This window comes from Crocodylus porosus, unplaced genomic scaffold (assembly GCF_001723895.1).
Source record: "Crocodylus porosus isolate Cpor-Errol unplaced genomic scaffold, CroPor_comp1, whole genome shotgun sequence".
NCBI classification, from domain to species: Eukaryota; Metazoa; Chordata; order Crocodylia; family Crocodylidae; genus Crocodylus; species Crocodylus porosus.
Genome location: NW_017728886.1, coordinates 100,279,398 through 100,293,064, shown reverse-complemented (window position 1 = coordinate 100,293,064; position 13,667 = coordinate 100,279,398). Strand labels below are relative to the sequence as shown.

The following is a 13,667-nucleotide window of genomic DNA, read 5'->3' as shown; positions in this document are numbered from 1 at the left end:
CTGTGGGAAGGGCAGGGGATCAAGAGGAGGAGAAGTGGGAAGAAGCGGGGAGCTGGTAACGGAGGAGTGAGTGGAGGTGCATGTAAGACGAATGAGGAGAGGGGTGAAGTAAAGAGGAAGGAGGGAGTTGCGGGGCATGAGAGAGAAATGTCAAAAGTGGAAGGTGGGGAGTGAGTGGGTGGCCTGGAGTGGGAGGAGATTGGGGCGGTAGAAGCCAAGAGTTTGAGTCCTGGTAGAGGGGAAAGGAGTGGCTAGTGGTGACAAGAAGCCTGATAAGAGTGGTGACATGGGACAGTATGATATCTGAAGACAGGGCCAGAAGAGGTGGAGAAGAGACATGTGGTAGGACAATGAAAGAGAGGGCTGGCTGGATCTGATCTCACCTGAGCTGTAGGGCCTCTGAGTCATGGAGTCCAGGCCCTTGCTGTCATAAGCACCACATCCAGTAAAGGGAGGATAAGAGAACTGGAAAAGTTCTCATTTAGTCCAATCCCTGCTCCAAGCAAGAATGCCCCTGTCTACCAAACGTGGGCTCCTTCACATCTTCACTGTGTGACATATTTTCCATCTGGATGCAGGGGAGAACCCATCATCCCCATCAGGGATGCAGGCTCCAGGTTGCCACCACCCAGGACTGGAGTCACCTGGATGCATGAGCTGCACCAGTGGCATATAATGGACTGGACTCTTCTGCTCAAGTGCTTGGTGGGCATGGTGGAGGAGCAGGAGGCATGGGCAGAGGCCTGGAGGCAGGAGGACGTGGTTTGCCAGAGGAGGTGGAAATTATTGCAATATTGAAGATGATCTCCAGACTACAGGCAGGACCTTTGTCTTCAGGTTGGAGTAAGATTCTCTATCTGATCTTAAATTACCTCAGGTTAACAACTGGAATTCTAGATTTCTGACATGCTTAAGGGGATGGATAGATAGATAGGTAGATAGAGATATATATAAATTCAACATATTTTAATTCCTTATTTCCTGAATGCCAGTGCATATGTTCTGGAAAGTTAAGATTGTGTTGTTTATCTTTATCATAACTTAGAAGGGGAACGAAATTATCTCAGAAGGTCACTTCAGCTTTCCTTCATTAACACTGCTTACTGTTGTTCTCACAATCTGTTTCTCATCACTGGATCTGAATACTAGTCTGAGAAAAAGTATTTTTCCTCATGGCACATGTGAAACCATTCCATTTCTGTTAGTAGGGTGGTTACAACTTTCCTCTGGTTGAATATTTTGGATATGTGTTTCATGATTGGACAGTATGATTACCGCAGATGGATGCATACTTGAGTTAGCTTTAATTGAGTTAGCTCAGGCAGTCAGAACAGCATAGCAGTGGCACCGAGAATTTCAGCACTAGGTGTGGTGTTGTCTGGACTCTGCATGAACTCACTCAGGTAGCCCACAACAGTCAGTGCTGCCCCAATAACCCAGCTCCTTGATACTCAAGCTTGCTCAAGCATATTTATACCCAAGCTGCAATCATGTACCCAGTTAAAACAAGAATAACTGAGCTGCACTGCACCATGGGGCAGCTGCTGTGTGGGTGCTAGGCAGAGAGGGGACAATCCCTGTTGCCCCCCCACTGCCCCATGCTGCATGGGGGGGCTCTGACACAAGTGCCCAGAGGCCCCAGTTGCTGCTTCTGAAGCCAGTGAGTATGGGGCTTTTTCTTTCCTTAAGTACTAGGACGAGGCTGGGGCTGGGTGGGGCTGGGGCCAGACAGGGCAGCCATGGGGGCTTCTCCTGCAGCTCCCCCTGCCCAGGGAGAGACAGGCACAGCCAGAGGAGCCACAGGAGAACCTACAGCCGCCTCACTGCACCTGCCTCTCCCCGGCCAATCCGAATCACTGAACCTGTCTGAATCAGCGCTGAATCTTACGAAGCTGATTCGGCTGAATTGATTCAGGACCGTAATCTGAATCTTCAAATCAAATCACTGTCCTCTGAATTGGCCGAGTCCAAATCCGAATTGAATACTTGCCTATTTGCAGAGGCCTAATTATTATCATCGTCATGGATTTCTGAAAACTGAAGGTTTACCCGGATTGAGACAAGTTTCTCTACTCTTTCACAGTTTAGTTTATTTCTTGATTTGGTGTGAGTATTTCCAAACATAAACCAGTTTCTTTCACATGCTGCAGAAGATAGAAGAATCTGAAGCAGGTGAGAAGCAAGAGGAGTCCGAGGCTGTGTCATGCAAAGGTCTTGCCACCATGTTGCAGGAGGGATATGCTTGGTGGAGTCCCAGACTGCATTCCTGGACCAAATACCTGAAGATGTTCTGTATTCTACAACATTTGAAAGTACCTTTCCAACATCAAGTCCCAACTGTGTTGCTTGTTTTGTAATCCAATCAAATGCAGCAGCAGTGCTATCATCGCTAACATTTCTGCCTTTGAATCTTGGCTCCAAGAGATTTGCAGCAGCATGAAATGATTGGCAGCAAAATTCTTCCCATCTGTTAATAAAGTCTTTCACTTTTCTTTCTTCTGTACTTGTAAGTGGAGACACACTTAGATTCTCAAAAACAGTTGATTTTATCTGGGCCATTTGGTAAGGAATGTCTGACAAAAGTGCACTGTCCGATTCAGATGCAGTGATTGCTGAAGAAATTGGCTTTAGAATTTTTTGGGAGTTCTGCAGCTGAACCTAGAAGACATCCTCATCAAGTACAGTGTTCCTTACACTTCTGGGTACTTTAAGATCCTCAACTATTACTGCTTCTTGAAGAGCTTCTTTGTTTTTTAATAAACTTTCAAATGAGATCACCACTCCACCCCATCTAGTTTTACTATAGAGCTTGAGTGTCACTCTTTTATTCTTTCCATTTTCTTCCTGCTTCTTCTTTAAGACTACGGCTACAATATGAGTAGAGTTTACATGTTTTATAACTCCTTTTGCTCTTCTATAGCTCTTTTGCAGAGCGTCCAACTTCATGATGTCATTAAGCAAGTTTACCCCACGGAGTGCACATCCTATTGCAGTAATATATGGATATTTATCCATTATGATCTCCCATGCTGCTTTCATGTTACTTGCATTGTCAGTCAGCAAATCAAATATTTTACCACTCCCAATCTTCTGTAGTACTTCACATATTTTACTGTTGAGATACTCTGCCGTATGCCTGTTCTCTCCTGTTTCAATGCTTCTGTAAAAAACTGGTTGAGGTGTTGTTATCACAAAGTTTATGATTCCTTCTTCCCACACATTTGTCCATCCATCTGTAAGTACTGCAAAACACAGTGCTTCATTGATTTTTCTTTGCACAGATTGCACTACACATTCATATTCTGACTCTAAAAGAGGGTTGCTCAAGGAATGTCTGCTGGGCAAAAGGTATGATGGTCTTAGTAATTTAAAAGCTTCCTGCCAGTATGCATTTTCAGTTATTGACAATGGTGTCCCAGAAGAATATATTACTTGCAAGAGCTTGGTCAATTTTTTCCTGATCTTCAGGTGTCATCTTGTCTACAAATGAAGCTATCGAGAGTCTTTTGTATACAGTTGGTTGCAATATTTAGTTACTTGAGGATGTTGATTGGGCAACCCTTTGTGATGCTAATATTATAGAAGCAGCAGCACCAGGAGGATTTCTGGATCAAGAATGTTGGAAAGAACTACTTGTACTTTCAACATCATGATCTACCTCCTCCTCACTTACACTCACAAAGGGTTTTTTAATGTCTGCAGAAGTGACTGCAGGAACCTGTCTCTGTTGGGACTGCTAATGAATAGGTTTGGCTGTCCCCAAAATTGTTGGCTCTTTAAGTATTGTGTCATCTTGTTAATAATTTGGAACCATAAAGGATGTTAATATTTGACACAAAGAAATCTATTCCTGCAGGGAGTTTTTCCTATTTATACATTTTGAATTGGAAATTTAGCTACTTTATCCTTTCCCCCCCTCCCTAAGTTCTCTTTAATATTTCTCTGGCTTTATTTGTCACAGCAGGTGTTCAGAATAACCTCAGAATTGGAAGTGAAGGAGATGGACTATTATCACTCAATCATTTGATATGTTTAATTAGGCTTCATTGTATTCAGAAATCTAGGTGGTTCTCATTTAGTCTCCAAACAATGAGACATAGAATTTGACTTATTTTAAAATCACTTTATTAAAAAAAAAAAGAGGGGAAGCACGTTCCCTTACACTATCCATGCTAAGATATAATTCAGAAGCACAAATGTGAGATTTACAGGCTGAAGCCACTTTTATTACAGGCAGAGAGAGCAAGGACATCAACAGCTAAAACTGCATATTAAGTATTGTAATGTACAACCAAAGCCAAGAGAGATGTCAACGGAAAGTAAAAATGACTAAAAATTACACCTGAAATAAATATATTACCAAGATTTTGCTAGTTTTAGCATTCAAATAATTTTATTTACATTAAGTTAATGTTCCATTGACATACTTGATTTCCAGTGAGGTGGCAAATTATATTTCCCCTTTTGTAACAAATTAGTAACCTTAATAGCAAATAATCAGTGAGCCTCTACATAACTAAGTGGCTCAGAAAAATATTGAGGCATTCAAAATAAAAACTTAGAGGGACAGTTTATCCAGAATGCTTAAAATAAATCAGTAGATGAAAAACACCAATGGAAGGAACAAAAACATTAGCAAGATGCTTTAGTGGTCAGTGAATAAGGAGTAAGAAGATTTGAATTAGGTCTTGCGTGCAAAGGAGTTGGAAACAATACAGCTAAAAACACTGTCCAAAAATATAGCTCTACTTCACTGCTTATGTTGTTCTTTCACAGAACAAATAGCTTCCAATCTAAAGCATCACAATCAAATCTTACAGAATTTGAACTCAATTACTTAGTTTGCAAGAAAAATAAATACCACTCTACAATAAGGAATAGGGAGTGAGGAAAAGAGCCAATATACTCTCTTTCATAAAAGATAGAGAAACTGAAAAATTCCAACTATGCATGCAGACAAGACATCAAAAGAGATTGTGGAATTTAAAAAATGATATACAAGTCCATGAGGAAACATTAAGAGAATTTTGTTAATACACTAGAGAGCTGATTATCCATAAAGTCAATGAACAGGAATTTTTTTTTATTAACAAAGCCAAAGCCATCAAGGCCAGTTTTCTTGTTGGTGAGACAACTGCATTGTTTACTGACTACTTGATTTTAGAGCATAGTACAGTGCCATATGTTTATTCCTAGTTGTTTTTTTTTTAATATATTTGAATTACAGATGAGTGCCTACCCCAACCATATCTTCCAACTTACATGAAAAAGATTTAGAGTAAAACTATACTGAGCACTTGAAATGCTCTTCCAAATTTTGCAACTTGGTAAATAATCAAGAGAAAAAAAAATTAGAATAAAGATACTCAAAATGCACTTTATCTATTTATTCAGAATAATGTAATTTAGCTTATGTATATGAAATGTATGAAGGAAATATATATATATGTGCTGTATTAAATGCAGTTGAGCCTTATCAGTAAACAAAATTATTAGAGAATTCTTACATTTTTGTAAGAGGGGAGAAGCTACAAATGAATGTATGCATGACAGAGAGAACTGCAGGCTTTGTGGCTCATCGAAGTGCATGTTCACAAGGATTTAATGCAAGTTTGTCTGCTATATGGTCATAAAGAATACAAATCTACAGAGGTTTACCATTTATTTTAAAAAAATAACAATTAGCAATATGCACAGTAGTGTTAAATAAATTTGACCCTTGAAAGGTTCCCCTTCTTCCCTGCTAGGTGTTTTTTTAGACTATCTATGTTTAAATAAACCAAACAGAAAAAAATTAGCCAAGTTATCACTTTGGATTATTAACCCTGAAAAAAAAATTATAGCTGAAAGTCATTTTCCTTGTTTAAGATGCTTGTGTTTTATTCTACTTGAGCAATAAACCTGAGCCAGCCAGTAAAAAATCTACGGGAAGTGGAAGGTATTTGACAGTGGGATAGAACCAAATAAGGATGTAGGTGGATTTTAGGCACCTGTATCCAGAACTGTAATCCAACCTCTCTCCCTCTCCTCTGCTCAGTGACTGCTTACGTCTGGAGGCACATCATTTCTACATATGCCTTCCTATTTCATTTTTAAGTTCTGTAAGTGTCTGAAGTTCTGCTGTTGCCCATGTCCAGAGCTGCCTTGGTCTGATCAGTAAAGGTCCAGATCCCCAAAAGTATGACCTACATTGAATAGGTAGGTGCAAATAGGTACGTGCCTAGGTGCAAAAGCACAGTTCACCATTTCCCACCTAACTTCACAAGCACCAATGAAATTTCAGGTGCCCAACTTTACATCAATGAAGTTCAGTTTCTTAGATGTCTGGTGTGCAGAAGGGACTCTTATCTCATGTCAAAGCCCATTTAGACTTGGATCACATTTAACCCACGGAACAGATGACCCTGCACCCGTTCCACCATTCATAGGGTCTAAAACATTCTGACCTGCTGTGGTCTTTCTGAGTTCTTTGCAACAGAATAATCTTTTATTTCTTGTAGTAAAAAAATAAGCGGAAACTAAAAGCTGGTATTTTTGAGGGTCTTTAGTCTATTGAGAGGTGTCCTAAGTCTAATGAGGGGAGCCTTAAATTGATCAAAGGGTACCACAAATCTAAAAAGGCTGAGAACTGCTAGACTAAGAGAATGCCACAATCAGTATGTTATAGGTTGGGGGCACTTTCCACTCCTACTATTGGAGTTGTGCCACTGTGCAAAAAGACAAGAAGTCACTTACCAGTAACTAGAGTTCTTCAAGATGTGCTCTTCATATGTACATCCTTACCATGGGTATGCATTGTGTCACAGCACACAAAACTCAGAGACTTCTTGTCTTAGCAGTACTCATGCAGCATGCTATATTATAGCCCTGCTTTTCCTTGTGCTCTGTGCTGCAGGCAGTGCACACATTCTGTTCCTTAGTTTCCTTTCAACAGCAGAGTCCTGAGTTCCACACTAGTCCAAAATGGAGGAGGGGTGCAAGTTTCAGACATGTATATGGGCAATGTATCTCAAATAACTTGGTAACTTCTTCGTATGACTGTCCATATGCATATCCTCACTCTAAGGGGCTCTCAGGCACCTAAGACAAGTCTTAGAATTTCTAAGTGAGTGGCATTTCAAAGACCACCTTACTAAATTACACAGTGCTTGGTGAAGATGTGAATGGGGCTTGAGGTGGCTGCTCTGCAGATTCCAGTTACAGACAAGACATTGTACAGGGAAACTATGGAATTTGCCTGATCCCTGGTGTCAGTTCCACCTTAGCAAACTCCTAGCACAGCTCAAAACAGTCTGCCATCCAACTGGACAGCCTCTGTGCTGATACTCCTGTGTCTCCGGATCTCTCTAAGGAGACATAAAACTACAGATATCTACAGTGACTTTCTGAAAGGCTTAGCCCAATGCAGGTAGAAGAACAAAGCTCTTTTCACATACGGTAGGTTTAATAATATCCCTGTTCTAGAAGACTGAGGTTTCAGGAAAAATACTGGCATATTTCCCTGCTGACTCAGGGCAGGAACTTGAGAAAATTGTCACCAGAAAAACCATTTAATGGAGAGCTGGAGCAAGGAGCAAATTCCATGGATTCAAAAGGTGACCTCATAGACATGGCAACCAAATACAAGTTCCACTGTGGGACAGGTTCCTTGGAGGACAGATATCTGAGAGTCATTTGAGGAATTCCACATATGCTAACTAAGAAAATCATTTGGCTATAACCTGGAGAGTAACGAGCTGAGATAAAAGCTAAGTGGCTCCCCCAGGGCTGGAAATTTGACAGTGACAACATTAATTGTTGTGGCTCCTGGAACTGAGGCAGCCACTTTTGGTCCATGTCCCCTGGCTGTGGGAGAAGACATGACTCCACACTGAATCTAGGATGAGAGGTGGCAGCATTAATTGACAAGGCTCTAGGACATGCAGCGATTAATGCTGTTGCTGCTGCTCACCCCTCCACCCAATTTCCAGCTGGATGACACGGCTCTGTAGGCCATATTTCTGACAATCCTGTCATAAGTGAATTGCCTATTGCAGAAAGGGAAGGATCTTTAGTCAAGATTTCTTTTTCAAGAAAACAAAACCAAAAGAGCAGGTTTGCTTGGAAAAAATAAAGGTAACATATAAACAGAGATTAAAGCTTAAGGGGGTCTTGAATCGTAGACCCTGAATTGTGAGCCGAGAGTGCTCCAGTTGGCCATCGGGGGCTGAGAGGGACAGAAAGTGTGCACCATCCCTTTTCTATCTAGCCAAGTTTTAAAAGAAAACATTGTGTCCATCTCAGTTCTTTTAAAAAATGGATATAGGTACCAAGCCTTAGGGGAGGTTTCAGGGCTCTGGATCTTAAGTCAATGAAGGCACCTACCTACAGCCCTGAGTCAGGCACCTAGGGCATCTACACATATGCTCTGGGGTGGAGTGGGGAGGCAGGCACTTTAATTAGAGCAGCTCTGCAAGCCACTCTAGTTAAAGCGCTCACAGTGTCACGTGCTTTAACTGTAGGTTGTTCAATGAGCTTTAAAGCACCCCTGCTACTATTTTGAAACGTGGGGACATTGGACACATGTGATGTGGGGGCTGCTGGAGCGCATTAATTAGCACGCTCCAGCAGACTCACAGCAGATTTGATCAATTGAGCCTGCTCTGACACATGCTAATTAGCATGCATTGGAGCAGAGCTCCATCATGTGTATAGGTGTCCCTAAGCTCCAGAGGTGAGGTTTAAGTCTCACCTCAGCATTTCTTATTGGCTAGCTGAAAGTTAGCATGCTGGTTGTTGTGGCTCCTATTGTGAGGAACCTAATCTTCCCCATGCATTGTATAAGGAGCATAGGCACCCATCTCTGGAATCTGGATTTAACTCTAGTGGACAGGCTCCCAAGTCCTATTTTGGATATAGCTCAATGTCCCTTTAAGAGCTGATCTCAGGTTGCTCTAATACAGTGATTTTCGATCAGGTTGAAGCAGCACCCAGGGAGTGCTTCAAGATAAATTCAAGTATGCCATGGATGCCATACAATATTATAACTCCAAAAATGATTCACAAGATAAATTCAGAAATTTCAAATTGAAATCCATAGCATTAAAAGCATTCTGGCCTGTTGTAATCTTTCTAAGTTCTTTGCAACAGAAAAATTGCTGTATTATTTTGCCTGAAATAACTGAAACCAAGAGCTGGCATTTTCTGAGGTGTTCCTTTGATTTTAAAAGTTTGAGGACCCCTGCTCCAATATTTTAAAAATATGATAAAAACCACAAATAATATCATGCCAGAAATACCACAGTAATCAGCAGATAAGAGTACCTACCATCTGAAAAAGAAAACATGGAGGTGAATTTGTTCAGAAGTGCTTGTCCCATACTAATGGTAAAAAAATTAATAAATTAAATGGTATTTCCTTCATTTATGAGTTAAATGGAGCAATCAATGCTTGCTCATTTATATATATGTACATAATCTACCTGATTGCTTTTCAACTGAAATTCAAGCGCAATTGAATTTTAACAGAGGAGGTCAGTTTGGCCTTTGCCCTCATTCTATCAGTTGGCCAAAAGGTTAAGATCAATCATGGGGGGAAAAGTACTTCAGCCTGATACCCACTCCATTTTAGGAAAATAATGCACATATCCCATACTAAAAGACACATATCCTGGTACTTGGCCTTTTAAAGTATCTGAATGCTTTAATGATATCTATTTTTATCACCATATTTTAAAAAGTGATTTCTCAGCTTTAAGGCTGCTTATATTTCAGCCACTGAAATCACTGGATTTGAATATTATAGTAGACTTTGGAGCTTTTGTATTGGTTCACACATATCTTTTCACAAATGAATGGACTAATAGAACCTCAAACATACATTTTAAAAACTGCACAGGCAATTAAAAATCCCACTTTGTCTACTTTCCTTTCCCTCTTTATGAACTGTGATTTAGAATAACAGCATGATAAATCATAAAAATTAAATCTAAAATATGCACAAAATATTAAACAAATGTATTAATTAGCATTAGTGTTTCTTATAAAAACATTAGCGGTATTAAACTTCCCAGTGAAAATGCCAGAACAGAGATATAAAGTACATTTAAAGTAGTCAGTGCATAACTGTTGCATGGGATAAGGGTACTCTCATCATGATGTATGATCTTTTTATGTATCCTGTCCAGCAGATTTCAGTCATCTGTTCTCTGATAAATTCATATATAAAATAAGTCTACTAGTAATCTTCTTTTACTTTTTCTTGTGAATTGTTGACTTTTCCTAAAGTCTTTTTGATGCGTAAAGCTGTAAGTCGTGCTGAGGGATTCTGATACCAACATTCCTTCATTAATTTTGCAAGAGCGGTTAGAGTCTAAAATAAAATACAATGGTTATTTGATTACAATGCTTTTGTACTACAGTTGAAGATGACTTTTAGAAAAGTAATTTCGTTGATTACATATATTATTTCCAATATACATGACTCTCAACTCAAAATTATTCATTATCTTCTGTAATTGTATGTACACAACTTACAATCCAGTGTTATCTCATGTATTTTGTTTACAGTTCAGATACACAGTAACAAAAGTTACATAGGAAATTTAATAGGAAAAGAAAGATCATTTATCAATAACTTGTTGTCTTCATGAGATGGCCTGTTTACATGCATACTGCATGGTCTGCCGTCAACCACAGAACCCATTTCAATCCATTCAAGTGAAAGCTCATGTATAGGGTATGCACAAATCCCTTAGCATCGGGGCTTAGATGACTGAAGCCTCAATTTGCTACTCCCCTCCCACCAGTTCCTCTCTAAATCTAATCTGTAGCAGAGGATCACGGTGGTTCAGTAAAGAAGATACTATTTTACCCCATGGTCAGATTGGTATAGATTAGGGGCTGAGGGGGGTGGCTTTCCTCCATATTAGGGGAGGGAGCAGGTATGGCCCTCTTCCTTACAACTCTCTAGTAAATTTTATCAGCTCTTGCAGCAGCATGACACTGACCATCATTGTCTCCCTTCCTTGCCTGTGGCAGGTTAGAGTGCTTGTGTTGTCTTTGGGCAATATACCTTAGTTGTGCAACAGGGCTCATTGTGTAGTTTTAAGAATAGGTTAGACCAGGACCTGTATTAATTGGTTTGGACAGAGACTATCCTGCCTCAAGCATGGAGCTAGAGTAGATAGATGACCTTTAGGTGTCTCTTCCAGCCCTACTTTTTATGATTTTAATTAAAGTATACATATTAGCTAGTAACTCTTTCCTCTAAAAACATTAGTTTTGCAGATGTCCCATATAGGCAGCTAGCAAGCAGCGACAATCCTGAGAAAGGCAATTCAGGGCAACAGAACAGAATTTAAAACTGCTATTTACTCAGTCCTTTCCCACAAATTGTCCTGCTGTTGCTGTAGCAAAAGTACCTGTGGAGACAAAGAACTAGCAAGAAACAGCATTTCAACCACCATGTCATCTTCCTCCAATCGCAGCAATTTTTAAGTCTATCTGGAGAACACTTATGAAGACAGAAGATAACTACGATCACATTAAGTCTGATTTTTCAAGTCACCTGAATCCTTCTGAAAGAGCCTGCCAGCACTGGAGATCTGTCAAGGATTCTGGCCAGTGCTAAAGATTCACAGAAAGGAAAGAGGACATAACTAAAATTTCATCTGTCCATATCGTATCGGCAACAATAAAAGGAAAAGTGACATTATTAGTGACTGGCTTTTTTTGGCTGATGTAGCCGATAATGTCTCTGATAAATGCCACGTGCATGTGCACAGTGGCAGCATGCATAGGGCCAGAAGTGCAGTCCCACTGATTGGAGAGCAGCGTCTGGACTGTTAGTCTGTGAGGGGGAGAGAGGGAGGTAAGAGACTTGAGGTGGGGGGGAGATCAAGGCCCCTCTGGTGAGGGAAGGAGTGGGGCTGCGGCTGCTCAGCTAGGGTGGGGCAGGGCACAGGACAGAGCTGGTGGCTTGTCCAGCAGATGCGGGGAGGGGCTCCCACCAACCCCCCCATCTTGCTACAATTTACAAATTAACATACTTCTACTGCATGCACTCCCTGGGGGAAGCATGGAGGGCATGTGTCCCTCTCCCCCACCCCCAGATCTATGTATGGGCTGAAGGTGGGATGCCACTGCATGCTCAAGGCCAGGGTTGCACTAGGGCAGGGCACTAGGAGCTATGGGGGGGACCTACAGCAAATTTTGGGGTGCCTCTAGCCCCCCATAGTCCTTCCTCCCAGCGATGCCACCACCCACCCTAAGCACAGCTGCTGGGAAAAGCCTGGTGCAGCCCTGGCCCTGAGTATGCAGTGGGCAGCCTGCCCTCACCCTGTGCACAGATTGGGGGGGCACATGCCCCCCGTGGCTCCCCTGTGGGGGCGTGCAATGGGAGCTGCTTCCCCCCTCCCCACTCACAGGACACCACCAGCTCTGTCCCGTGCCCCACCCCACCCTGGCTGGGCAGCACCTGCTCCTGCCCCACTCCCTCCCTCACCACAGGGGCCTCAATCTGCTCCACCCCCTCCAACACCCTTTCCCTCCTCCATACCCTTTTCCCTCAACAGACTTACCAGCCAGATGCAGCTCTCCAAGCTGCCAGGCTGCATATCAGCAATTGGATCAGTATTGGCCAATATGGATGGTCAATAATCAGGTACTGGCCCAAAAAATCTTTATTAGTGCGCCCTTTATTATATGCATAAGACCACTTCTAATAAATAACATTCTTATACATTGCTTGACGTGTTATGGGTGCTAGGAATTGATTAAAAAGAGCTAAAACTTTTTAATTTTGTTTTGCTTTGTATTGTTCTTAAAGTCAGCCCTATGCACAATATTCTGCTCTATCATTCTTTTAGACGGACAAGGGATAATGCAGCTATGAACAGACTGCAGGGATCACTATGCAGACATGAAACTTCTTCACCCAACCTGACAAACCTAAAAGAATAGCAACTTCATGGATTGTTGGAAAAGACACAGCAAATCAGATGTAAGAGTAAAAAGACTGGAAAGGAAACACCTGCACAGAGAGCCAGGCTGGATTTTCTACAGCATCATATATATTTACAGGCCTAAATGTCAGTAAAATATTTTAGAAAATAGGACAAAAAGGTTATTTTTAAAATACTTACTGGATCTGAAAACCATCTGTTGGGGATACTTGGTCTTTGCTGTTCTATACAGACTACTTTCCTCATATCTTCAAAACTAGGATCACTTGGAACAAGATCATAAAATGGTGGTTTATATTCTTCTACAATTCCTAAAGACAAAATAACAACTTAAATGGCAGCCTGTTTTCTTATTTGTCCTAACCACCATAACATCCAACAGTGTCTGAAAATATTTGGACTATTAAACTAGGTGTATATAGTTTTTACTAACATGAACAACTAACTTAAGTTATATTAATGTGTGAACTACAGCACTCAAATTCAAAAGGGTAGTTGAAAAAAACTTTAGCACGAATGATCATTTTGCTGAAAATGTTCCCAAACTATTTAAAAGAATTAGGACTGGTTTGCAAACCTATTAAAAACAATGTATTTCAATTAGTGTTAATCACAGTTTCATAGTTTCATAGTTTGTAGGGTCAGAAGGGACCTGAGCAGATCATCTAGTCCGACCCCCTGCCATGGCAGGAAAGAATACTGGGGTCAAATGACCCCAGCAAG

General features: G+C 41.0%; 1 protein-coding gene across 1 annotated transcript in view; it reads right to left on the bottom strand.

The window, feature by feature from the left end:
- Positions 1–9,153: 9,153 nt before the first annotated feature.
- Positions 9,154–13,667, bottom strand: part of LOC109313271 (activin receptor type-1-like) — a 63,489-nt gene continuing 58,975 nt past the window's right edge. The window contains exons 9-10 of the mRNA XM_019539765.1: positions 13,125–13,255; positions 9,154–10,351 (exon numbers count right to left, since the gene is read on the bottom strand). Coding sequence (XP_019395310.1) covers positions 10,217–10,351; positions 13,125–13,255 — 266 coding nt within the window. The 3' untranslated portion in view covers positions 9,154–10,216. The remainder of the gene's footprint in view (positions 10,352–13,124; positions 13,256–13,667) is intronic.